Genomic DNA, 26,990 nt, shown 5'->3' on the forward strand with positions numbered 1-26,990 from the left:
ATTTCAAGCCCAGGGTTCTATACATTGTGCTACTCAATTGCCTCATTTAGTAAGCACCTAATATATGACAGACATTTTGCTAAGTGCTTTACAATTTTTTTTTAAACCCTTACCTTCCATCTTGGAGTCAATACTGTATATTGGCTCCAAGGCAGAAGAGTGGTAAGGGCTGGGCAATGGAGGTCAAGTGACTTGCCCAGGGTCACACAGCTAGGAAGTGGCTGAGGCCATGCTTTATAAATATTATCTCACTTGGAAGTAATAGAAGACTAAGTCAAATTCAGGAAGGAATCTTGATCCCTTCTGAATCAAGGAGCCAGATTGTAGAGCAAGATTTGAACTCACAAAGTTGAGTCTTTGTGACTCCAGGCCCTGCATTCTATCCCCTGTACCAGCTAGCTGCCTTTTGATATCTTTTGTATGTACACCTAAATCTGACTCAAAAAGCCTTCCATCATCATGCAATAAGTTGGCAGGAAACAGAAAACCCAAACATGCTCTGAAATGGGGAGGGAAAGGGTCCCTTTGTAACGTTCCTCCAGCTCATTAAACTTCTACGGAGATTGACAGCTGGAAGCCCTTAAGCTCTCCGTAGTTTTCTTGGAATGGGAAATCTGGGAGGAGGCCACAGAGATCATTCTAGACTGTTTTCGAGCTGGATGACCATATACAAGTCATTTTACCTCTGAGACTCAGCCCCCTCACTTTATTTTTTTTTAAACCTTGGAAAATTTATTTGGGAAAAGGGAATGTGTGTTTGTTTAGTATGAGTGTCCATCTCAGTGACTAAGGTGACATCACCTACACTAGTCAGACTCTTGTTTCTTTTCCCTTTTCTGCCACCCTGATATTTTGTTCTGATAATTCTGCTCTGAATGCCTTCACGTTTGGGGCAGCATGAACCCCTCGCTTTATAGAGAAGGAAGATGAAACCAATTTAATTCTCTTACACAAGCTCACAGGGAGAATCAGTGATGAACGTACGATTTAAATGCACGTCTTCTGACTCAAAATCTTGCTTTCTTTCCTCTGAGCCATGTTGTCTCTTGGTCTAACTAGGCATCAGTTTTCCTTGTCATGGTTCATGGATAGTATGGGTGAACAACCACCATGTTTAGTCATAATTCATAGGATCTAGTGCTTCAAGGGTCCTTACAGACCAGGAAGTCCAGCTACTTCCTTTTACAGATGAGTAAACTGAGACCTTGATTTGTATCAGAGGCAGGACTTAGATTTCCTGGATTTGCCCCTACTCCCTTTCACCTTCCTCCAATTAAAAAAAGAAAACCCACACTGAAAAATAAACAATTAACCATTTGGGAATTTCCCTTCTTGCCTTGGTTCAGGGGAAAGACCATGGAGTCAGAGGATCTTAGTTCAAATCCTAGTTTTGCTTTGTACTGCCCATGTGATCTTGGCCAACTCACCCCTCCTCTCTAATTCTCAGTTTCCTCATCTTTAAAAGAGGTGAGGGGGCAGCTGGGTAGCACAGTGGATTGAGAACCAGTCCTAGAGATGGGAGGTCCTAGGTTCAAATCTGGCTTCAGCCACTTCCTAGCTGTGTGACCCTGGGCAAGTCACTTGACCCCCATTGCCTAGCCCTTACCACTCTTCTGACTTGGAGCCAATACACAGTACTGACTCCAAGACGGAAGGTAAGGGTTTAAAAAAAAAAAAAGAAGTGAGTAGGAGGTTGAGGAGGAAAGCTCCATGGTCAATAAGGTCCCTCCCAGGACCAAAGCCATGCTAGGAGATGGCAATCCAAACCTGGTTGTTGGACTTAGCAACTGTCTCTCCTTCTATATGCATTCCTGCCTGCAGGGCTAGTTCTTCCAGTCAAATGGGACACTCACCCAAAAGTGGAATCTTCTGTATATTCTTCCCCCGCCCTTTTCCATGGGGTGTTTGCTTGCTCTACGACATAGGAGCGGTGAGAAGAACTGCATTTCACACATCCTTTGGTTCCGATGAAGGTGGTAGAGACAAAATTTGAGTTTATTTCCATTTCTTTAGCCTGGAAATCTCATTTCCCTTCCTCTCTTTCCCTCAAATTTTAAGACTGGGAAGGGCCAGGGGCAACTAGTCAAAGGGGCAACTTTCAAAGCTCCGCAAAATGCCTTATTTGTTCTTTCTTCTGGCCATATTCAGCTTTGGTTTGTTCAGTGAGAAAATGTATCAACGCAAGGACCCTCTTATCAGTTCTGTGCACACCAAAGTTAAAGGCGTAGCAGAAGTAAGCATAGGGAACAAGACCAGAGTGTTGGACATTGCAGACTACACCCTTCCCTCACAGGTAAGAATCCCTGAATTCCAATGCATGACAATAAGGGTCTTTGGATGCTAACTTTCTTAGCACTGGGAGGGGTTGTTTTTAATAATTTAATTTTTTTTCATTTAACAAGCATTTATTTTCTCTCCCTTTTACTCTATGTCCCCCATTGAAAAAAAGAAAAGAAAGAAAAACAAAGCCCTATATTCAAGATGCATAGTCTCTCAAAGCACATTTCCATGTTGGCCATGTCCAAAAATGTGTGCTTCATTCTGTACCCTGAGCTTATCACGTCTCTGTCAAGAGGTGGTCGGCATTCCCCATCGTGGGTGTTCCAGAATCCTGGAGGGTCATTATACTCATCAGAGTTCATAGATCTTTCTAAATTATTTGTCTTTATCACATTGTTGCTTATTAAATAAACTGTCCTCATTCTGCTCACTTTCTTGCGCATCAGTTCATATAGGTCTTCCGAAGTTTCTCTGAAACTGCTGCTTTCATTTTTCTTGCATCTCAATAATATTCCACCACATTCATGTACCACAATTTGTTTAGCCATTCCCCAGTTGAAGGACAGGGGGGGTGTCCTCAGCCTCCAGTTCTTTGCCTTCACAAAAGAATATTTTTTTGTACATGTGGGTCCTTTTCTTTTTTCTTTGATCTCTTTGGAGTATAGGCCTGGTGCCAGATATCACTGGGATAAAGGGTATTCACAATTTAATGACTTTTTGATAATATCAAAAATTTACCCAAACTCCCTAGGAGCAAAGCATGGAGACCTTCACCAAAGAAATGAATACAAGTGTGCTCTACATCATGCAAACTGTCTACATGAAAAACCTATTCCCAGCTGTGTGACCCTGGACAAGTCACTTCATCCCCATTCTCTAGCCTTTACCACCTTTCTGCCTTGGAACCAATATACAATATTGATTCCAAGATGGAAGGCAAAGGGTTAAAAAAAAAAGCCAGGTCACTGAAAAAGGAAAAAACAAGCACAAGAACTACCAAGATCAATCAGACCTACAAGGTGAACTAGGGGACAATAAATAAGTTGCTTTCAAAAAGGGTTTTTCATTTGACTCGCCTCATTTTACCACTTCCTTTAAGATAGAGTGAACTGAAAAACGACTTAATTGTTCAGAAAGACACACATAGTGGGAAAGAAAATATGCCTAGCTTGAAAAGAAAAGAGTCTAGTCTTTGGAAAATGCCATGTGGTCTTATTCATTCCTTCTCCTAACATTTGCCACATGGCTACTATAGATTAGTGTATTATATACTAAGGAATGAGTCTGATTGTTAATTGAGATCCAGTCCCTGCCCTTAAGGAGTTTAAAGTTTAGAAGCAGCTTGACGTAGTGGATAGGGTGCTGGGCCTGGGGTCAGGACGAATTTTGTCTCAAAAACTTCCTAGCTGTGTGACCCTGGACAAGTCACTTAACCCCCACTGACCCTCACTAACCCTCACTGCTTTTCTACCTTGGAACCAATACATAGGATTGATTTTAAGATGGAAGGTGAGGGTTTAAGATAAATAGATACATTTTATTCATTCCATTACCTATTCTCAAACATGTGGTTTGGACTCAGTTTACCAGAGACCCAGTCTTCAACTCTTTGGTTCATTGAAATCCTCTGTTCTGATATCCCAGGGGTGATTTTACTTATGTCTGAAGTCTAGAGACTTCTCAAGAAGGGAAAATAAAAAGATACTCAATGGGCAATGTAAATAAATCAGGTACGAGACAAGTAATTTATTCCTGCACACAGAAGAAATGTTAAACAGAAAAGACTCATGAGAGCTCATGAGCAGACCAGGTTTCAGTAATTTAATGACAAGTAAAATCTTCTGACAGGCTGATACTTAAACGCTACATAAAGCAATATGCAAGACTTCCAGTTAGAGATTCTACATTTCACTTTAGCTTTCTACTGTCCCCTTCAAATTCTGTTTTCCTTTTTTTTTTTTAAACCCTCACCTTCCATCTTGGAGTCAATACTGTGTATTGGCTCCAAGGCAGAAGAGTGGTAAGGGCTAGGCAATGGGGGTCAAGTGACTTGCCCAGGGTCACCCAGCTAGGAAGTGGCTGAGGCCAGATTGGAACCTAGGACCTCCCGTCTCTAGGCCTGGCTCTCAATCCACTGAGTTACCCAGCTGCCCCCTCAAATTCTGTTTTCCAACAAGCTGGCACTCCTACAAAAACTCCCTTGATAACAGTCAGTCATTGCACGTATGCAGATGGTTTGAACCCACAAGGTTGCCTCTGAGCCTTGACAGAGGAGGTCAGTGCTCGATTGTCTACTCAAGAAAGGAAACGCAAAGCAAAACAGGCAGGTACAACTCCGGTACCTCTCCCCCCGTGGACTCCCCCCTCTACCTCTCCAAATTCTAACTGCCATGAAAGAGCAGTTATCTTGATGACAAGATGGGAAGAGCCAAGCCATCCCTTCTTCCCACAGGAAGTCCAACAGTTCCATGATGCCACAGAGAGGGCTGAAGAAACCGAGTTAACCAGAAGCTGTTTCTTACTGTAACTGATTTAGTATCCTATCCCTGGCCACTGTCCAAGGGCAAGGAAGGGTCTAGGGGCCACTCAGAATTCTCTTCCTTTCTGTACTGGACCTAAGGAAGCAGAAGTTCATCATCCCCCAAAGACCCAAGCAATGAGCCACCAATGAGCCCTCCTAGCAATCCCTGGAATTTTCCAAGGGAGCTTTGGCTGGGAGCTCCCTGAATATTCTCTCTCTTGTGATTTACTCTCACAATATCTCAGTCTATGAACCTATAGAACCCAGATCAATATCCCTATTGGTTAGCGTAGTAAACTCTAGTCATAGAGGCATCTCTGGCCATTACACCAAGAATTCAAAAGAGGATTGTAGAGAATGAGGGCTACGCATGTATCCAGGGCAGACTCTAAGCTCTCAGGGGGAAAAGGAAAAGAAGGAGAAGCAATACCAGAGCTAAAACAGGTTCAAACCAAAATGGCACTGAAAAAGGAGAGTCCTACTTGTAAGCATGGGAAGCTGGTTGGCAATTCTACATGCTAATAACTAAATGTTATCAGTCTCTTTAAAAACAAAATGAAAAAACAACCCTTCTGTCTTAGTATCAATTCTAAGATAGAAGAGTAGCAAGGGTTAGGCAACTTGTCCAGGGTCACACAACGAAGTGTCTGAGGTCAGATTTGAACCCAGGACCTCCTGACTCCAGGCCTGGTGCTCTACCCATTGTGCTACCTAGCTGCCCTTATCACTTTCCTTCTAATTGCTAAATCTCAAAGTAACTTTTATTCTCCAGTGGGCTAAACATCCTATGGCTCACCAGTTATAATACTGGTTAACGATGACCTCTTGCCCTTCAGTCAACATGTTGGGTAACCTGAGTGACCTGATTAAATGATGAAAATGAAGTCCTTCCCCCACACCCACCCTCATCCCCTTGAATTTCAAATTAGCAAGATTTTACAGTCAAAAATCTTAAAATCATTTTGGAGATTAAGAGCAAAATGTGTCCTTCAATGTGATTGGTTCTCCTAGGCAGCCATGACACACTAGACAGCAGGCATTCTGAGTCAGACAAATAACAGTGATAACTCGTGTTTCTACAGTTCTTCAGGAGATAGAGAGAGCACCTTCCACACGGTAGCTTTGTCAGATGGGAAGGGAAGCCAGAACGGTCCCCATAGAGAGCATGATATATGATATGCATTATTAGGGATTGCATCCCAGGGATAACTTGAATATAATATAATATAATATAATATAATATAATATAATATAATATAATATAATATAATATAATATAATATAATATAATATAATATAATAAATATAATATAATTAATATAATATCACATCACATCACATCATATAACATAACGTGATGTGATACGGCATGATGTGACATGATATAATATAATATAACATGACATGATATGATATGACATGGCATGACATGAAATTATATGGCATGACATGATATGATATGATGCAATATGATACAATAGGGTACGATACAATAGGGTATGGTATGGTATGACATGTGATATATGATATAATACAATATAATATATACAATTCAATACAATATAACATAATATAATATAACATAACATAATGTGGTATATGGTATATCATATATGATATGGTATATAATATGATATATAATATGTCACAATATAATGTCATATATTATAATAAGCTAGCACTTACATGAGGTTTACCAAATGCTTTACATATGTTCTCTCCTTTGAGCCTAAAATCAATGCCCAGAGACAAGTGATATCTTTGCCTCCATTTTGTTTTATCAATATTGTTTAAACTCTTACTTTTTGTCTTAGCAACAACTCTAACACAGAAGGGCAAGGGCAAGGGCTAGGCAAACAAGGTTAAGTGACTCGCCCAGGGTCACACAGCTAGGAAGTATCCAAGACCAGATTTGAAGCTGGGTCCTCCTGACTCCAAGCTTGGCACTCTATCCACTGTACCAGTTACCTACCCCATTTTTCTGCATTTGACAGAGGTAAAAACTAAGGTAGAGAAAGGTGAAAAGTCTTGCCTTGGGCCAGTTAGTAAGTGTGTGAGGGAGGCATGGACTTAATCTCGTCTCTCCACTCTGCCCTCTAACTGTCACAGACTAAGGGGGACCTAATAACTTGCCCAGAGTCACACAGCTACTAAGTATTTGAGGTAGAATCTGAACTCGGGTCTTCCAGACTCCAAGATTGAACTGAAGTGAAGTAGATGATTGTGGGTCTCTAATGGGCAGTTGTTGGAAAGAAGTCCTATGTTTGGGTGTGATGCCAACCTTCTTATGGGTTGACCATGACTCCCCGCCCCCATTTTGGGCTCCTACCTCAGTCCCCCAGTGGTTCTACTTTGGAGGCTGTCCTGCTGGCCTCAGCTTTGTCTCTGTCTACACCGGGCTGTCTGTCCACATTTTTCCAGGTTTGTGCTTAAATATTTGCCTTGAGAATGCTCTAGCCAAGGACATTATTATCGCTTGCTCTAGGGCTCTGCTGACCATCTGGGTGAATTCTCTAGCTACCTGTCCCCCATTTGTATTGCCCTCCCTATTGGAACGTAAGCACCTTGAGGGCTCCCTTTTTCCATCTGTCTCTCCATCACTTTAACATACTATCTGGCAAGTTCATTGTTGTCATTGTTCAGCTGTTTCAGACGTGCCCATCTCTTTGTGACCCCATTTGGATTTTTCTTTTTTTTAATTAATTTTTTATTTTATTTAGTTAATTTAGAACGTTATTCCTTGGCTACAAGAATCATATTCTTTCCCTCCTCTCTCCCCACCCCTCCCGTAGCCATGCAATTCCACTGGATATTACATGTGCCCTTGATCAGAACCTATCTCCATGTTATTGATGTTTGCCATTTGGATTTTTCTTGACAGAGATACTAGAGTGGTTTGCAATTCCTTCAGATGAAGGAACGAAGGCAAACAGGGTAAAGTGACTTGTCTAGGGTCACACCACTAGTAAGTGTCTGAGGCTAGATTTGAACTCAGGAAGACGAGTCTTCCTGACTCCAAGCCTGGTGCTCTGAGCACTATGGCAGCACCTATCTGTTATCTGGCACATAGTAGGTGCTTAATATATGTTTTTATTCGTTGATAATAATAAATTTTCTATTATTTAACTTAATATCAATCAAAACCTAGAACGTCAGTGAATTCTCCACATTTGACATTCCGGTGTTCTTTTTCTCCTCAGGGAAACTCATTCTTCGTGATTACTAACTTTCTAACCACGGAAGGCCAGACGCAGGGAATTTGTCCTGAGGTAATGGAAATTGTGAGTTGGGGGTGAGGGAGGGGGAGGCACCTAATGATGGAACCTGCACAGATGGGTCCAGTAGAGGTAGGTAAGGTGCATGCTGGGACAAAAAGAGACGTGCCCTTCCGTGGTCTCTGAAGAGGGTGGGCATCTTTCCCTGAAGAAGGCAGGTGTGAGAGGGAAGGGTGTGGGGAGATGACTAGGCAGAAGAGGTCTGTCTTTAAGAAGTAATTCTCTTTCTTTGGCCCTTTAAAGTTTGAGAGGGGGGCAGTTGGGTAGCTCAGTGGATTGAGAGTCAGGTCCAGAGATGGGAGGTCCTGGGTTCAAGTCTGACCTGTGTGGTTGAAAAGTACAGGGGATACAGAAGGGTTGGTAGCAGGGCATGGAGGAGGTGAAGGGACAGAGAGACTCCGGAGGGCCGGAGAGGTCAGAGGGAGGCCACCCTCTGTGGCCGAGGCTCTCGGAAGGTCCCTCACACTCAGCCCCAGGAGAGGTGCCCTGGGGAAGGCCAGGTTACGGATGGCAGGACCAGGGGCCTGGAGAGAACTTCTGGGGACGAGTGGAGAGCCCTTGCAAGGCTGGACGAGCAGGTGAACCCCAGGGGTTCCCCTTGTCTGGCAAACAGACCGTTCCTGTTGGCTCTCGTTTCTCCTTGGCTAATGGCTAGCGTAGCCGCCAGCCTCTCGTTCTTGGTTCTCTCTTCAATATGAATCTGACTGCGATTTTCTATTTCTCAAGTCGTTTAATAATTATAGTAAATCAAGAAAGGGGGAGGTTTGAGGGAAGAGGAGACCCTCCTGGGGTTCTAGCTCTGCTTCAGCTTATCTATCTTCTTAGCTAATCAGTGCTCCTACCTTTACGAGTGGCAAGTGGCCTTCTTGGGAAGGTCAAGGGATGGAAAGGATCTTCCACCCCTTGGAATCAAGGGATCAGCCCCTTCTCAGCAGCTGTTGCTGTTTGTTCTTCCTCTAATGGATGCTCGCAAACATACAGGAACCTTCTTTTTCTTCTGGGTAAGGGAAACGGAGGCAAGACTTTTCCAAAGGTTGGGATCTGGAGCTCCAGGTCTTTGCTCCACACTTAACAGAGTTCAGAGGGCAAAGACCTTTCATTTAGCCATTTATCCCACAATCCTCTTCTCTCACTCCAACTGTCACTCCCCCTCCCGTCACATTCCAACTGATGTCTGCTCCATCTCAGTGGGCAGAAATGCAAAACCTTGATTCATAGTTTTCCTTTCCACGGGCCTCAAATATTTTCTAGCTGAGTGACCCTGGGAAAGTCAATTAACCTCCATTGCCTAGCCCTTACAGCTCTTCTGCCTTAGACCCGATAAACAGTATTGATTCTAAGACAGAAGGTAAGTAAAGGTTTTTTAAAACTTAAAAAAAAACTTTAAAAAATAAAATTTGTGAGGGTTGTCTAGGTAGGACAGTGGATAGAGGGTGAGACCTGGAATCAAGAGGATCTGAGTTCAAATCTAGTCTAAGATACTTCCTAACTATGTGACCCTGGGCAAGTCATTTAACCCCTTGCTGCTTTTCTGTCTTATAACTGATACTAAGACAGAAAGTAAGGATTTTTTTGTATGTGTGAAGTTTGTGAAATATTTTCTCACAACAGACCTGTGAGGTTGATTGGGCAAATATTAGTAGCGCCATTTTCCAAGTAATGGAAGAATGAACACTTGTCACAGAGCTGATGAGACTTGAAGACCAGGGACTTGAACCCAAACATTCTGACTTTAAATTCCATGTTTTCCCCTTCCTTCTAGGCTGATCAGGTCAAGCTTTCACTTATGCTCTTTTGTCTTGTTTTCCCCACAGTATCCCACCAACAAGACTTGCTGTTCTTCTGATCAGGACTGCCAAAAGGGGAAGATAGACCCACTGAGCAAAGGTAGATGCTCTTTCCCTGTCCTGAAGAGGGAGGGAGTGAGTGGTCCAAGTTCAGTGTGGTAAAGGAGCTCTTGAGGGTGTTAGAAGGCTTCACCATCTTCTGGAGTGCACTGCAATTGGGACATTTCCATCTATATAAAAGAGCTTCTGGAGAACCTCTCCAGACAGATGAGCACTTATTATGCACTTACTGTGTGCCAGCTGCTTTCTAAGTGCAGGAATTCCTCTGCCCTTTGGATTTTGTGCTAGGTACCTCCATATTGGTTTTGGCAAGGGCTCAGTTGCCCAATTTATGTCTCTCTTGATGTAACTAATCGGAGAACCATTAAACCAATTTACTGCAACAACAATAAAACATTATATTTTATTTTATGTTATGTATAAGTTATGTATTACATATAATTATAAATATCTATGATTGCATATGTTTCTTATATTTTAAAGCCTATTTTGAGGCATTTTCCATTTCAATTCCATTTGACACCAGCTCTGAACTAGACTCTCTACTAGATGCTGATGGTTCAAAAAAAGCAAAATGAAAGTTTCTGCTCTCCTGGAGCTTCCATTCTGCCGGAGGGATGGCTCATTCATCCTTGGATGGAGTGAGCTCCTGCTAGGTGTCATGCACTGGTCTAAGTGCTCAGGATGCCAAGATTAAAAGGCGAGACTGAGCCCCACTGGCACAGCCTTTGAGAACGCCAGGCCCTCCACACATGCGAGTGGCGTAGGAGCTGAGTGGGAAATGAAGCATCGGAGCTAACATTTTATAGTGGTTTCAATGTTATGAAGCATTTCCATGAATTCTGACATCCTTCTTCTCCGCTACTTCCTGTTCCTCTCACAGACATTTCCTCTCCCGTCTCTCATCCTTTTCCTTTGCAGTGGCCGTGTCCCCTAAATGAAGGGATGGTTGCCTATCCCTACCTCACTTGTTAGGATCCCAAGATCCTTCAAGATTTAACCCAGAGGGCATAGAGGGCCAGACTTGGATATTGGAGGTCCTGGATTCAAATCTGACCCCAGATCCTTCCTACCTGTGTGCCTGGGCAAGTCATTTAATTCCATTTGAATTAGCCCTTGCCCCTTCTGTCTTAGAGTTGTTACTAAGACAAAAAATAAGGGTTTAAAAAAAAAAGAGACAGTCCAAGGGCTATCTCCTGCGGGAAACTTTTCCTGGTTCCCTTCAGACCTTTCCCTTTAAGGTTACATTCCATCTACTATGTCAAATCAAATCAACATGCATTTCCTCAGTGCTTACTAAGTTGTACCAAATACTGGGAAAATCTGTCAAAAAGAGAAAAGTGCAGCCTCTGTCCTCAAGGAACTGACATTATAAAGCAGAAAGGCAATCCAATAAATTGAAATTAGAGAGAGACATGATAATAGGTCCTAAATATGACTATCTATGTAAGTTATATCTCTTCAATCCAATAAAGATTTATTAAGCACCTACTATGTGCTAGGTGGCTACTTAGTGCAGTAGGCAGAGCACTAAGCTTGGAATCAGAAAGATTCATCTTCATGAGTTTAAATCCAGCCTCAGACTGTGTGACCCTGGGAAAATCACTTAACCCCATGTGCCTCAGTTTCCTCATCTGTAAAATGAGCTGGAGAAGGAAATGGCAAACCACTCCCATATCTCTGCCAAGAAAATTCCACTATGAGGTCATGGAGAGTCAGACAAGACTGAGCAATAATAATAATGTGCTTGGCTCTTTGCTAAGTGCTGGGGATAGAACTAAGAAACGATGGCCCCTGCCCTCAAGGAGCTTACAATCTAAAGAGAGACAATGCATAAAAGGAGGTAGGCAAACAAAGGTCTAGGATTGGACATCAAGTACCCAGTGCAAATACGGGGCATCTTGTTCTATGGAATTGAAACCAGGCAGGAAGGCAGGTTCCCAGTGGAATGTAAGCTCCTTGAGGACAGGGACTACTTTTTTCCTCTTTCTTCTTTAGGTTTCTAGATTTTAGCACACAGTAAGCATTTAATAAATGTTTGTAGATTGACACATTATTCCCATTGAGCCTTGCAACAATCTTATAAGGTAGTTCTAGAGGTCTTAGCCACCACATTTTAGTGATGAAGAAATCAAGGCTTAGAAGGTTAAATCCACAAACTAATAAGTGTCAAAGGTGGGATTTGAACCCAGGTCTCTCCTGGTTTCAAGTCAAACTCCCATCACACCACACTACTCTACCATTTCCAACAATGACTTTACAATGGTGTCATTCCTATAGGAGTTCAAACAGGAAAATGTCGAGAATACAATTTGACCAGAGACAACCCAAAGATCCGCAGCCTCCCAGATACCTGCAAGCACCGAAAGACCTGTGAAGTCTCTGCCTGGTGTCCCATAGAGGCAAAGAGGGAAACTCCTCGGTAAGTAAGAAGCAGAAGGGCTCATGGCTGCCTTAGCATGTAGCATGCAGAAGATGTTATTGCAATATTTGTTGGAAAATGCTTGGATGAATGAGTTTTTATTCTTTTTGGTTAATTTTTACATTTTATTTTCAGTTCCAAATTCTCTCCCTCCTCCACCCATTGAAGGGGCAAGAAATAGGATGCCCATCATACATGTCAAGTCATGCAAAACATACTCCTGCATTGGACACATGTATTAATGAATCGAATAACCCTCACCTTCCGTCTTAGAATCAATACTGTGTATTGGCTCCAAGGCAGAAGAGTGGTAAGGGCTAGGCAATGGGGGGGTCAAGTGACTTGCCCAGGGTCACCTAGCTAGGAAGTGTCTGAGGCCAGATTTGAACCCAGAACCTCCCATCTCTGAGCCTGGCTCTCAATCCACTGAGCCACCCAACTGTCCCCTTGAATATTTTTTTAAGCAATAGCAATAGAACTTAGGGCTCTCTTAGATTTTGCACAACCTGGTCAAGTTAAGGCAATAGGTCTGGGACACTCACCTAAGCAAATACACCGGAGGCCACTAGTACCGTGGCTCACCTCCCTAAACAACTTCATACTGGGGACAGCTAAGTAGCTCAGTGGATAGAGAGCTAGGTCTAGAGATGAGAGATCCTGGGTTCAAATCTGATCTCAGACTTCCTAGATAGGTGACCCTGGGCAAGTCACTTAACTCCCATTGTCTAGACTTTACCATTCTTCTGCCTTAGACCGGAGACCCAGTATTGATTCTAAGCTGGAAGGTGAGAGTTTTAAGAAAAAGAACTTTATACTTATTTTATATATTTTTTGTTTAGGGGGGAAATGTAGTTCCTCCACCGTCAGTTATGTAGTCACAGATATCCCGGACCCTAATCATATGATGATAATGAAGGTGTTAAAAATAGCTATAAGATGAATCTATGCCTTGATCCCCTTATGAAGCACGGCTGACTTTTTGAGTGTAAGCTCCTTGAGGGCAGGGACTGTCTTTTTCCTCTTTTTATATCCCTTGTGTTAGCATATGGCAAAGTGCCTGCATTAGTAGGCGACTGATCAATGTTTGTTCATTGATTAATTGCCTTGAGAAAGGAACAATAGCTGCTTAGTTGTTGTTTTCAGTCATTTAAGTCATGGCCAACACTTGATGACCCCATTTGGGATTTCTTGGCAAAGACACTGGAGTGGTTGGCCATTTCTTTCTCCAGTTCATTTGACATATGGGGAAAAGAAGGCAAACTGGGTTAAATGACTAACCCAAGATCATTCAGCTAGGATATATCTGATGCCAGATTTGAATTCTGGAAGATGAGTCTTCCTGACTCGAGGTCCAGGGCTAGGGCTAGGTTTCCCTCTGTAGCTCACTTTACAGATGAAGAAACTGAAGCAAACAGGGTTAAGTGACTTGCCCAGGGTCACACAGCTAATAAATATCTGAGGCTGAATTTGAACTCAGGTCTTCCTGACTCCAAGGCTGATACTCTATTCACTGTGCCATCTAGGTGCCCAGACAAGACAAATTCTATCAGAATTTAAGGACCAAAGAGGAAGAAGTTGACTCTTTGGAAGAGTTTGGGAAAATTCTCTAATGTCAGAGCAGATCCCATCAAGAAGTTTCAAATTTGTCTGCTTATCCCTTTATAATGGATTTAAAATCCTAATTAATTAAAATCCCTGCTAGCCATAGGATGAAAGCACTAGAAGAAACCTCAGCAGTCATATCCAGCCCTCTCATTTTACACATGAGGAAACTCAAGCAAAGGTTAAGTGACTTATAGAAGCCCACACAGGTAGGGAGAACCAGAAACAAAAATGGAAACAAAGTTCTTTGACTCCATTGTACCATACTACTTGATTCTTTATTTTTAAAACACTCTTACCTTCTGCCTTTGTATAAATTCTAAGACATAAAAGGGGCAAGTCTAGGCAATGGGGGTTAAGTGACTTGTCCAGGGTCACACAGCTAGGAAATATCTGAGACAAAACTTAACTTCCCATCTCCAGGTCTGGATCTCAATCCATTGAGCCACCTAGCTGCCCCCTTTTCCATTTCTTTTGTACTTCCTTCTCTGTAATACTAATCTTGGTTGGCTGAGATTGCCTTCATCCTCTCAGCACAGGAGTGAGTACTGGATTATAGGCACAGGTTGAAGCCCACTTTGGTAGCCGTGGCCAAGGTGTTGGTTGGTTTTGTTCAATCATTTCATTTGTGTCTGGCTCTCTCTGACCCCATCTGGGATTTTCTTGGCAAAGATCCTGGAGTGGTTCGCCATTTTCTTCTCCAGCTCATTTGACATGAGATGAGGAAACTGAGGCAAACAGGGTTAAGTAGCATGCTCAGAGTCATATAGCTAGGAAGTATCTGGGGCTGGATCTGAACTCAGGTCTTTCTAACTCCTAGTCTGGCTTTCTACCCACTGAGCCGCCTAGCTGCCCATCACATATATATATATATATATATATATATATATATATATATATATATATATATATATATATATATATATATATATATATATTTTTTTTTTTTTTGGTGGGGATCGTCAGTTTTTCCTGGTCAATGATCACAATATAGCCTGCATTTCCTTCTCTCAGGCCGGCACTCCTGGCCAGTGCTGAAAACTTCACGGTGCTCATAAAGAACAGCATTCACTTCCCAAGGCACAACTATAGCACGTAAGTTATTTTTCATCCCCTCATTTCCCAGGCCATAGCTACAGTACGTGAATTCCTTGGCATCTTCATTCATTTCCCGGATCCCCAACTCCAATATGCACCAATTTCTGATCACTCTATGCTAAATAGGAGGTGGGTGCGACTTGTCTTTCTTTTTTTAATCCTTACCTTCTGTCTTAATGTCAATTCTAAAACAAAAGAGTGGTAAGGGCTAAGCAGTTGGGGTGAAATGACTTGCCCAGGGTCACCCAGCCAGGAACTTTCAGAGGTCAGATTTGATTCCAGTCCTAGAGCTCTATCTACTCTGCTACCTAGCTGCCCCACAACTTTTTCAATAAACATGATTTTTTCACTTGTGCTCCACTTTTGCAGAAGAAATATTCTGCCAGGAATGGACATGTACTGTACATTTCACAAGAAACACAAGCCAGACTGTCCGATTTTCCGCCTAGGAGACATCTTACAAGAAACAGGGGCAAATTTTTCATCTGTGGCCATCCATGTAAGTAGAGCCATTTTACTATGAAGAGTTTATTCATTTGTTTCAGTCCTGTCCAACTCTTTGGGACCCCATTTGGGATTTTCTTTTTTTTTAATTTTATTGATTAAGAATTTTTTCCCACTGTGTGACCCTGGGCAAGTCACTTAACCCCCATTGCCTAGCCTTTACCACTCTTCTGCCTTGGAACCGATACACAGAATTGACTCCAAGTTGGAAGGTAAGGGTTAAAAAAAAAAGAATATTTTTCCATGGTTACATGAATCATGTTCTTTCCCTCCTCTCCTCCCACCCACCCCCATAACCAATGCGCAATTCCACTGGGTTTTACGTGTGTCATTGATCAAGCCATATTTCCATATTATTAATATTGCACGAAGGTGATTGCTTAGAGTCTACATCCCCAGTCATATCCCTTCAACCCATGTGATCAAGCAGTTGTTTTTCTTTGCTGTTTCCACTCCCACAGTTCTTCCTCTGGATGTGGATAGCATTCTTTCTCCTAAGTCATTTGGGGTTTTCTTGGCAGAGATACTGGAGTCATTTGCCATTTCCTTCTCCAGCTCAGAGGTGAAGAAACTGAGGCAAACAGGGTTAAGCGACTTGCCCAGGGTAAACCAACTAGTAAATTTCTGAGGCCAAATTTGAATTCAGAACTTTCTGATTTCGGGTTCAGCACTATATCCCCTGTACCACCTAGCTGCCCACTAGGAAGAGATTTCCCCCCAAAATCCTTTTGTGAATTCGGTTCAGAGTTTGAAGGGGAATTGATAGGCAGTAGCAACCACCATGCAGGGTGAGAATCTCCTCAAGGTGCCAGATTACCAGGGTAGCATGTCCAGGAGGCTAGACCTCTGTTACTTCTTTCTAGATAAATGTAAGAGTTAACCTTTGGCAAAGGCCTATTGCCTCTGTAACTGAGTAATGAGCCATCTCCCAATTTCTGGGAACACACTCCTTCCTCATCTCTACTTCTTCCCTAACTTTTTTGAAATGTAACTGAAATACCATCTAATCCCTTTCTGGCACCCATTATCAATACTTGATAGTGATTCTGAAATAATTCAACATACATTCATTCTGTGTATATTGACGTAACCTCCTTCCCTAAGCTTCTGAGGTCTACTGAGGTAGTTCCTGGGAGAAAGGCTACAGGTATGCAGGATTTGGAAACAAGAGAATATGAGGGGCAGCTGGGCAGCTGGGTAGCTAGAGAGCCAAACTAGAGTTTGGAGGATCTAGGTTCAAATCCAGCCTGACACTTTCTAGCTGTGTGGCCTGGGCAAGTCAATTAATCCCATTTGCCTAGTCCGTGCCCTGCTGTCTTAGAGTGGTCACTAGAACAGAAGGTAAGGGTTAAAAATTTTTTTTTGACAGAATATGAGATCTTGTGACCATACAAAGTTTTAAGGCATTGAGAGGTAGGCAAAGAAAGAACAGAAAATGAGTGAGAAGAGATTTCTCCCCTAGGTAGATCAGGGACCAGGCGCCTAGAGAGTTGTATTGGGCATATCCCACACTGGCTATGAGGATGGTTAGCTCTTTATAAATTTGAGTAATTAGTCAACTTCTTCCTCTTTGGTCCTTAAATTCTGATAGAATTTGTCTTGTCTGGGCACCTAGATGGCACAATGAATAGAGTATCAGCCTTGGAGTCAAGAAGACCTGAGTTCAAATCCAGCCTCAGACAATTATTAGCTATGTGATCCTGGGCAAGTCACTTAACCCTGTTTGCTTCAGTTTCTTCATCTGTAAAGTGGAACAAACTCCCCTGAAACTGATTCTTCACTGAAGACTTTCACTCAAAGGCTAAATGTCAGACCCCTTAATTGCAATTGGTCAGACAAGCATTTTTGTTATTTGGTCATTTCAGTCCTTTGTGACACATTTGGGGATTTCTTGGCAAAGATACTGGAGTGGTTTGCAGAGATTTCCCTCTGCAGCTCACTTTACAGATAAATTTGTTTAATTAGACCTTTGTCAGAGGTTTTTGTTTTGAAGATTTTTCCCCAATTTGTTGCTTCCTTTCTAATTCTGGTTGCATTGGTTTTGTTTGTACAAAAACCTTTTTAATTTAATGTAATCAAAATTATTTATTTTACATTTTGTAATTTTTTCTAACTCTTGCTTGGTCTTAAAATCTTTCCTTTCCCAAAGATCTGACATGTATACTATTCTGTGTTCATTTAATTTACTTATAGTTCCCTTCTTTATATTCAAGTCATTCACCCATTCTGAGTTTATCTTTGTGTAGGGTGTGAGATGTTGATCCAAACCCAATCTCTCCCATACCATCTTCCAATTTTCCCAGAAGTTTTGTCAAATAGTGAGTTTTTGTCCCAAAAGCTGGGGTCTTTGGGTTTATCATAGACTGTCTTGCTGAGGTCACTTACCCCAAGATAGTTCATATTTAAATTGCTCCTATCCCACATATTTCATAGATATACTCCCTTGCTACCCCTATTCATACCCACTGCCCTTTACCTCTCTCCTCTTCTGTCTCTTGCTGGAGAATTGTAGTCAACTTCACATACACACACATTGTATATGTGTATATATAATCTATATATACATTGCCTCTTGGGAAGAACATAACAATGGATGGTCTTATGGACCTACTTGCCATTTTTGTATTGCTTCCCAGACAACAATTCTCCTTCCTGGTCACCACTTCTCTATGTGTTGTCCCTCCATCAGAATATAAGCTAAGTAAGAGCAGAGACGATATCACTCTTGAATTTGTGACACCAGTGCTTAGCACAGTATTAGACACATAATAAATGCTTAATAAATTATTTTTGTTCATTAATTCATTCACGTATACCTACCAATACCAAAGGAACAGAGCTGATTAGGAAGTCCAGAGAGGAGATGGGGGACTTAGTCAAGATTGTCAAGAAATGTTTCATGGAAGTGAGATTTCAACTGAGTCAGGAAAAATGGATAGGATTCAGATTAAAGGGATAAAATATAAACTCCTCCATTTGGTGCTGAAGACCCTTAGCAGTTCAGTCCAATCTTACCTTTTCAGTCTCATTGAACGTCATTCCCCTTTTGCATGCTGAGATCCATCCAAACTGGTCTTCTCTCTGTTCTTCACACACCATTCCATGTCCCATCTCCATGCCTTTGTACTGGCTGTCATCCATGCCTTGGACCCACTCATTCCTCATCTCTACCTCTTTACTATCCCCTCTAAGAAGATTTTCCATCTACTTTGGATCAAATGATATAATACATATAAAGCACTTTGCAAACCTTAAAGTGATATATAAATTTTAGCCATGAGGCCATTATTTAACTTGTTAGTATGGACCTATTTATGCAAACTCATTAGAATATAAACTCCTAAAAGGCTGGAATGTTTTGCTCTTTCTTTGTATTGCTAACACTTAACCCAGGACCTGGCCTTGTCATTCAATCATTTTTCAGTGGTGCCCAAGTCTTCCTGATCTATTTGGGGTTTTCTTGGCAAAGATACTGGAGTGGTTTGCCATTTCCTTCTCCAGATCACTTGACAGATGAGAAAACTAGGGCAAACAGGGTTCAATGACTTTCCTAAGGTCACACAACTCATAAATGTCTGAATCCAGATTAGAACTCATGGAGATGAGTCTTCCTGACTCCAGACCACCATGTTGCTGGCAGATAGTAATAAATGTTTATTGATTGATAAGTCTTCCTTCAGGATGCAACTCAAGAATCATCTGCTAAATGGAAACTTTCTTTATCTCCTCCAGCTGTTTCTGTCCCCCCCGCCATCTCTCATATTGATTTTGTATCTGTTCTATATATATTTATTCTGTATATACCTATTATGTATGAAGTCAGTTCCCCAATGGAATGTCAGTTTCTTGAGGGCAGGGCTTCTTTCATCCCTTGGCTTCGTATCTCCAGCCCCTAGGCCAGGCCCTAGAACACAGTAGGGGCTTAATAACTGACTACTTGTTGATTGATTGGAAGGAAGGAAGGCCTCATAGTGAAGACAAGGTGTAGACAAGTGCCAGGTGTGATACTAAGAAGGTGAGGTAAAACCCTGGTACCCTAGCAGGCCTTCATATAAGCTTCTGTTTCCCTTTCGCAGGGTGGAATTGTGGGCATTGAGATCCACTGGGACTGCGACCTGGACCCTTGGTTCCATTCCTGTAGCCCCAAATATAGTTTCCATCGCCTGGATGACAAGATGACCAAGAAGGCTTTGCGAATGGAGAGTGAATGGCTAGACTCAGTTTTATCAGGATCTTTCAGGTACGCAAAACCTCTCCATGATGAGCCAGGAACCAACTGAGCCCTCCACGTAGAATTTGCCAGATTTATCCTCCAAGGTGGAAACCGCCTCAATTCCATGGTCTAATCTCTATTGAGCATATTCCCAACTGGCCTGATCCATTGCAGATATATTGACAAAATACGTAACTAATGGTCTAGGAGGCATGGGGCATGGATGATGGGCCTACCCAGGGGGCTCCCTGGTCTCCTCTGGCTGGAGCACCCCTCAGGAAGTGCTGAGCTGATAGCCTGGACACTTCCCAGGAAATGTGCTCAGCTCTGAAGATTTGGCACTTGGAAAAAATCCAGCAAACCTTGGACAGTTCCTCAGTTCCCTATGAATGCAGAAAAGATGCTTGAGCAATTGAAGAACAAGAGCTCTCTAGGGGTCTCTATCTCCCTGAAAAAAAGAAACAGGGAGAATCTACCCCTTCTTCTGACTTGTCCAAAGCATGGACCAGGAAGGAGCTGTTCAGACAGAGAGGAGGAAGGTGAAACATGCTGATCCAGCACTCACAGGCACACACAACACTCATTACACAGCTGAAATGAGTTGGAGAGAATTTACTCTTGTATAATAATGTTGCTGTTGAGCCATTTCAGTCATCTCTCACTCTTCAGGACTCCATTTGGTGTTTCCTTGGTAGAGGTACTGGAGTGGTTGGCTATGTCCTTCTCCTGCTCATTTGACAGATAAGGAAACTGAGGCAAATAGGGTTAGGTAACTTGCCCAGGGTCACATAGGAAGTGTATGACTGACTCTTCCCATTTGGGTTTTCCTTGGCAAAGATACTGGAATAATTTGCCATTTCCTTCTCCGGCTCATTTGATAAATGAGGAAACTGAGACAAACAGGGTTAAGTGACTTGCCTAGGATTGCACAGCTTGTGTCTGTAGTTCTATTGAATTCATGAATATGAGTTTTCCTGACCTCCGGTGAGGGGCTCTATCCACTGTGCCATCCAGGTGTCCTACTTGTATTAATACCTGTAGTTTAATACTGGTTGTGGTTTAGTGGATAGAGTTCAGAAGTTGGAATCTGGAAGACCTGAATTCACTGTGTGACCCTGAGCAAATTACTTAACCCCTTTGTGCCTCAGTTTCCTCATATGAAAATGGGCATAATATTAGCCCTTACCTCATAGGATTGTTATGAGGATCAAATAAATTAATATATGTAAAGTGCTTTGCAAACCTAAAAGCACTATTTAAATGCTGGTTATGGCTATAATGTTTTAAATATCAGCCTCCTATAAAGTATAATATAATTATAATATACAATTATAACATAGCATATTCTATATAATGTACAACATAGCATATAATGTATAATAGCATATGTTATAATATGTATTATGGCATATTATAATATATAAACATCACATATATAATAGATTTTATTATAATATAGAATATAATTATTTATTATAACATATACAATAATAATATTAGAATGGATCATATAGAATATAAGCATGATTATATGTTATAATCATGTTATTATAAGTTGCTATTTCACATTTAAATTTTTGTCAATGAACATTTACAATCTCTTATATTTTTAAGTTTCTGGAGTAGTAAAGGAAATGGATTGCTGTTCTGCACCTGATCTATCCCATCTATCAAGCACCTTCCACCTCCCTTTTTGGGAAAAGGGAAGGAAATAATCATTTATTCATATAACACCTGGTAGGTGCCAGGCACCATACTAAGTACCTTTACAAATATAACCTCATTTGATCTTTGCAATATCCCTGCAAGGTGGATATTCTTATTATCCCCATTTTACAGGAGAGGAAACTGAGGCCATCAGAGGTAAAGTGACTCATCCAGGAGACTCATACCACTAATAAGTGAGAAGCTGAATTTAAACTCAGGTCTTCCTGACTCTAAGCTTGGCACTCTATCCTCTGTGCCACCTAGCTGCCCTCCCTTACTAGGGAGTCACACCACAGCTTTCTTTAAATGATTTCCCCCAGGGCTCCACAGAGAGGGTACAAAGAGGCAGAATTTGAGGAGATCAGGGGAGCCTGACTCCTCTCTGAACCTGATCTATAATCCCGGGTCCAGAGCTGATAAGGGCCTAGAACTGGAGAAGAAAATGCAAACTTTCCAGCTCCCTTGGATCCAGCAGCATATTTGAATCTTGTTTCCCTGCTCCAATCAGGAGTGTGCTGACAAATGTTGTTTAGAAAGCAGGTGCTTTTTTTAAAGTTTAAGTTATAACATTAAACTTTTCTCCATCACTCTCTCAAGTCTAGAAAATCAACAAAACAACAAATCAAGCCATCATTTGTAGCATCTGCCAATTTCAGAGGTGTAAATGCTCACCCTGAAATTTTGACAACGCTGGCTCCAGGCACACCCCCAGAATCAATTTCCTCTGCCTCACTTGTCTGTGGATGACTGGCAATAAGAACAGAGGAGAGACTTCCAGAATGATGATGAACTAAGAATTAAGACAGGGATGCTAAAGGACTTAAGTTCCAGTCCTCTGAATGGCAGAAGTGGGACCTCATGCCAGGGTCCCACAGGACTGAAATGAGCCTGCATGCATAAGTCCAGAAGAGGCATTGGCCCAAGGGATGCTCACTCTCTCCCTTTCCCAATAAGGGCCCCCTCTTAGCTCCGAGCCCATGCAGAAAAACTATGTTCCATCAGAGAGGAGATTGGTACCCAAAGGGAGGGAGCAAGCTCTTTTTTCTTAAATTCTCTGGCTTTTTATACTTCCACACTTAGATGTGGCTCATATCTAGGAAAGCCCACAAAATGAATAGAAAGATACTCAATATATAATGTGGATCAAAAGTTTATCTTCTCGAAGAAGCACTACAATAACTAGAGAACTCTTCCCAGAGTGCAACCAGCATAGACTGATGGACACAGGGACTCTTAACCTCGCAGACTGACCAGTCTACCTCAGGATCACTCAGGAAAAGAAAGAAAAATCAGAGGAAGCAACCAGAGGCCCAGTTACAAGGTTGTCTATGCCAGCCCTTGTTTTAGCTGTCAGGCACGAACAGTGGCCATTTCTGCTGGGATGAAAGAGGTAGAGCTATTTTTCCTTCTAATATGATAAAGCACCATTCCCTCTGAACCCTTCATGGAGGATAGGGGTAGTAGAGATTAAGGGAACACTCTGTCATCATGAAGCTCCAAGTATTTCAGTTAAGTAAATTTCTCCTTTTTTCTCATTAAAGTAGGTCAAGATGGGCCACCTCCAAAGAGCAATCAGCTTTTCCCAAAGAGTCGTGGAATTGTTGTTGTGTAGTCATCGCAGTCCTGTCTAACTCTTCATGAGCCCTTTTGAGGTTTTTTGGCAAAGATACTGTAATTGTTTGCCATTTACTCTTGCAAATCTTCATTATTTCCTGGTTATATTGTTTCTCTTATTTCCCTGGCTAGTCTACAAAGACTTTAAGATCAGGGACCATATAAGAACAGTAGACTGGAAGCCAAAAGACCTCAATAGAATATAAGATCCTTGAGGGCAGGGATTATTTCATTCATTGTACTGGTATCCCCGATGCCTACTGAAGTGTCTGACTCATATTAGGTATTTAATAAATGTTTGTTGGTTGATTATTTTTGGGTCCTCAGGCCCTAGCCCAGTGCCTGGCACATAGTAGGTGCTTAATGAGTACCTTTTGGTTGATGAATTTCTTGGTTACTAGTCCTATTTCTGCTGCTATTTCACTCTGCTCTTGAAAAAGCCTCTTCCTCTTTTGGCATCTCAGTCTCCTCAACTGTAAAATGGGGATAATAATAGCACCAATATCCAGGGTTGTTGCCAGCAAGCCCCTTAACCTCTGTCTGCCTTGGTTTCCTCTCTTTTAAAATAGGGATAATAATTGCACCCACCTCCCATGGTTATCACTGTTGTCTGCTTCAGTTTCTTCCTCTGTACATGAGGATAATAATAACACTTATCTCCCAGGGTTTGAAAACCTCAAAGTTATAGAGAAATGTGACTCTTCTACCTTGAAGACTATTTTTTAATCTCTTTTGATCCTCACCACAGTCCTGTGAGGTAGACACTGTTATTCCCTAGTTCACAGATGAGACAGCTAGGTGGTTGCAGTGCATCGAGACCCGTGCCTGCAGTCAAGAATATTCATCTTCCTGAGTTCAAATCTAGCAGGGTGACTCTAGACAAATCACTTCACCCTGCTTGCCTCAGTTTCCTTATCTATAAAATGGCCTGAAGAAGGAAGTGGCAAACCACCTGTGTGATCCTGGACAAGTCACTTCACCCTGCTTGCCTCAGTTTCCTTATCTATGAAATGAGCTGGAGACAGAAATGGCAAACCACTCCAAATGAAGTCACAGAGAGTCAGATATAACTGAAAAGTCTGAACAGCAACAATATCCAGGTACTGTGCAGAGTCCTGAGGATACAAATACAAGCAAAAAGAAAAACAGCTCTTCCTTACATTCTAACGGAGGAAAACAACATATCAAAGGAAGGTGTAGAGAGGCAGACATAGTGTAGCAGTCTGGAGGATGAAGCATGGCTCTTCTGGGACCTTCCTTAAAATGGGGATTCTGGGAGGAACTCACCAATGAGAGAAGGGGTCTCATCAGAGAGGAGGGAGAAGGCAGCTGAAGCATCAATTCAAATCCCTTAGACAATTACTAGCTGTGTGATCCTGGACAAGTCACTTAATCCTCTTTGCCTCGGTTTCCTCATATACAAAATGAGGAGAGTTCTAAGTTCTCTTCCAGCTCCAAATTGTCCAATCAGATCCAGATTTTCCATACTATACCCATAAAATCCAACTCCTTTGCAAATCTAAGTGCGGTCTAGTCCCATTGCCCAAATCCACTGGGATTCAAGATCTTCCTCTTATCCCAACATAAGGAAGGATATTCTGGTTTTTTTTTTCTTTTCTTGAAAGCATCACAAGAGGCTTTTAAACATGAATTCACTCCCTCTCACAGATATGCCAAATACTACAAGGAAGAGGGTATAGAAAAAAGGACTCTCATCAAAGCTTTTGCAATCCGATTTGACATTCTGGTTTTTGGCACGGTAAGTTTTACCCCAAAATATATAATATGTGATATGTAAGTTATATATTATAAATGTGTTTATATATAATAATATAATAACTATGGGGAAGACGACAAGGAAATGCTAATATTTGAGTGCTTGTTTGTTTACACATTTGTTTCTTTATCTCTTTGTTATTCATTCATTTTTGTTATTTATTATTTCATTCATTAATTTGTCTATTGTTTGTTTCATTTGAGACTGGATTTTTTCATCTCTCCAGGGATGGAGATACATAGCTACTTCCAGACCCAATTCCAATCCTGATAGGCACAAGAGCTTTAACTTGCTCTGTTTTCCCCAGCTGGGCTGGTTTGCCACCTCCTTGAGCACCATATTGATGTCAGGTTGAGTGTGGACATTCCACTGGCTTTGGCCCTACTGAAGCTCAGAACTCCCAAACTCAAGTGATCCACACCAGCGAGGACTGCACTACATGCTATTGTGCCCAGTATTTGAATCTGAATTTGAAATGCCTGAATTTAAGAAAAGTCTGCTAGTGGTTATTAAGTTTGACCATTTGTCATAAATATTGAAGGATAACATAATGAGGAGAACAATGCTCATGCAAGGTAGTATGGCAGAGTAGCTACAAGAGTTGGCTTTGGATTCAGAGATCTAGTTCCCAGTCCTTCCTCTGACCCATCCTGGCCAGTGCCCCCACCAGGCTCCTTTGTGAGACTGAGGTACAGAGAAGGTTCTCTCAGCATAGGTAAAGGGAATTCTTTCATCCAAGAGTTCCCTGTATCCCAGGTTTAGTCTATTTTAAATCCTTCACAAAGTGATTATGTGGTCTACAAAGTTATTTCTTTTTTAAAAATCCTTATATTCCATCTTAGAATCAATACTGAACATTGGTTCCAAGGCAGAAGAGTGGTAAGGACTAGGCAATGAGGGCTAAGTGACTTGCCCAGGGTCACCCAGCTGGGAAGTGTCTGAGGCCAGATTTGAACCCAGGACCTCCTATCTCTCTAGACCTGGCTCTTAATTCACTGAGCCACTTAGATGCCCCCTGCAAAGTATTACTTAACAATAACACTGAGAAGCTGAAATTGCAATATTATTTTTTCCATTTTAGAGATGAGGAAACTAAGACTCATACCTGACACCTGAAGCAAGAACCAATTGCACCAGGGCAGCTAGGTGACTCAGTGGATAAAGAGTCTGGATAAAGGAGGTCCTAGGCTCAACTCTGGCTTCAGATGCTTGCTGGTTCTGTGACCCTAGACAAGTCACTTGATCCCACTTGTCTAGCTCATACCCTTCTGTTTTAGAATTATACAGAGGGACAGCTGTAGTGGATTGAGAGCCAAGCCTAAAGACAGGAGGTCCTGGGTTCAAATCTGGCCTCAGATATTTCCTAGCTGTGTGACCCTGGGCAAGTCACTTGACCTCCATTGTCTAGCCCTTACTATTCTTCTGCCTTAAAACCAATAGAAGGGAGGGTTTATTCCTGTTGTAAAACAACAACAACAAAAAATGGACATAAGGTACAGGTTTAAAAAAAAAAAGAACCAATTATACCTATATCTAGTTAGCCAGATAACAAAGACATAAAGAAGAATCTGTGCCATCCTTGCTAACTGGTACCAGCTAAGACATGTTGCCAATCCATGGTGGGATAGTTTATGCAAACTAAAAGAAAATTGATTCAGTGCTGCCTTCCTTTAATTGCTTGGCTCCAATCAGAGTTTCCTGTAGGACCAAATGGAACCAAGCTAGATCACAGGAACAAGGCATATGCAAATGAAAGCCTGGAACCCTTTGAATCCCTCTCAGCCTGTCTGTCAACTTGGCCTTATTGTGCCAATTCCCAGGAGCAGGCTAATGGCTCTGTCAATTTCTGCCATCCACTGGGCGTTCCCCGTGACAATCCATCAAGGGTAATGGCTATGTTTGGGCCTGGGAGCTTCCATCCTGAATTTTAAATGACCTTTTCCACTTTTTTTAAGGGAGGAAAATTTGACATCATCCAGCTGATCATGTACATTGGCTCCTCTCTGTCCTACTTTGGTGTGGTGAGCAATTTTATTTTCTACACTTCTGAAACCGTTTCGGTTCGAGAACAGTTCTAACCTTCCCTTCTTTTTTCCTTTTTTCCCTAGGCCACAGTGTTAATTGACTTTC

At 41.9% G+C, this 26,990-nt stretch overlaps 1 protein-coding gene across 1 annotated transcript; it reads left to right on the forward strand.

Annotated features, from left to right (window-relative positions):
• Window positions 1-1,966: 1,966 nt before the first annotated feature.
• LOC100020934 (P2X purinoceptor 7) lies at window positions 1,967-26,938 on the forward strand. The gene is made up of 7 exons (XM_056820948.1): window positions 1,967-2,293; window positions 8,002-8,070; window positions 9,891-9,963; window positions 12,204-12,345; window positions 14,962-15,042; window positions 24,752-24,842; window positions 26,816-26,938. The coding sequence occupies exons 1-7, from the start codon at window positions 2,114-2,116 to the stop codon at window positions 26,936-26,938; spliced, it is 759 nt and encodes a 252-aa protein (XP_056676926.1). The 5' UTR covers window positions 1,967-2,113.
• The last annotated feature ends 52 nt before the right edge of the window (window positions 26,939-26,990 follow it).

This window comes from Monodelphis domestica, chromosome 3, assembly GCF_027887165.1.
Source record: "Monodelphis domestica isolate mMonDom1 chromosome 3, mMonDom1.pri, whole genome shotgun sequence".
Lineage (NCBI taxonomy): Eukaryota > Metazoa > Chordata > Mammalia > Didelphimorphia > Didelphidae > Monodelphis > Monodelphis domestica.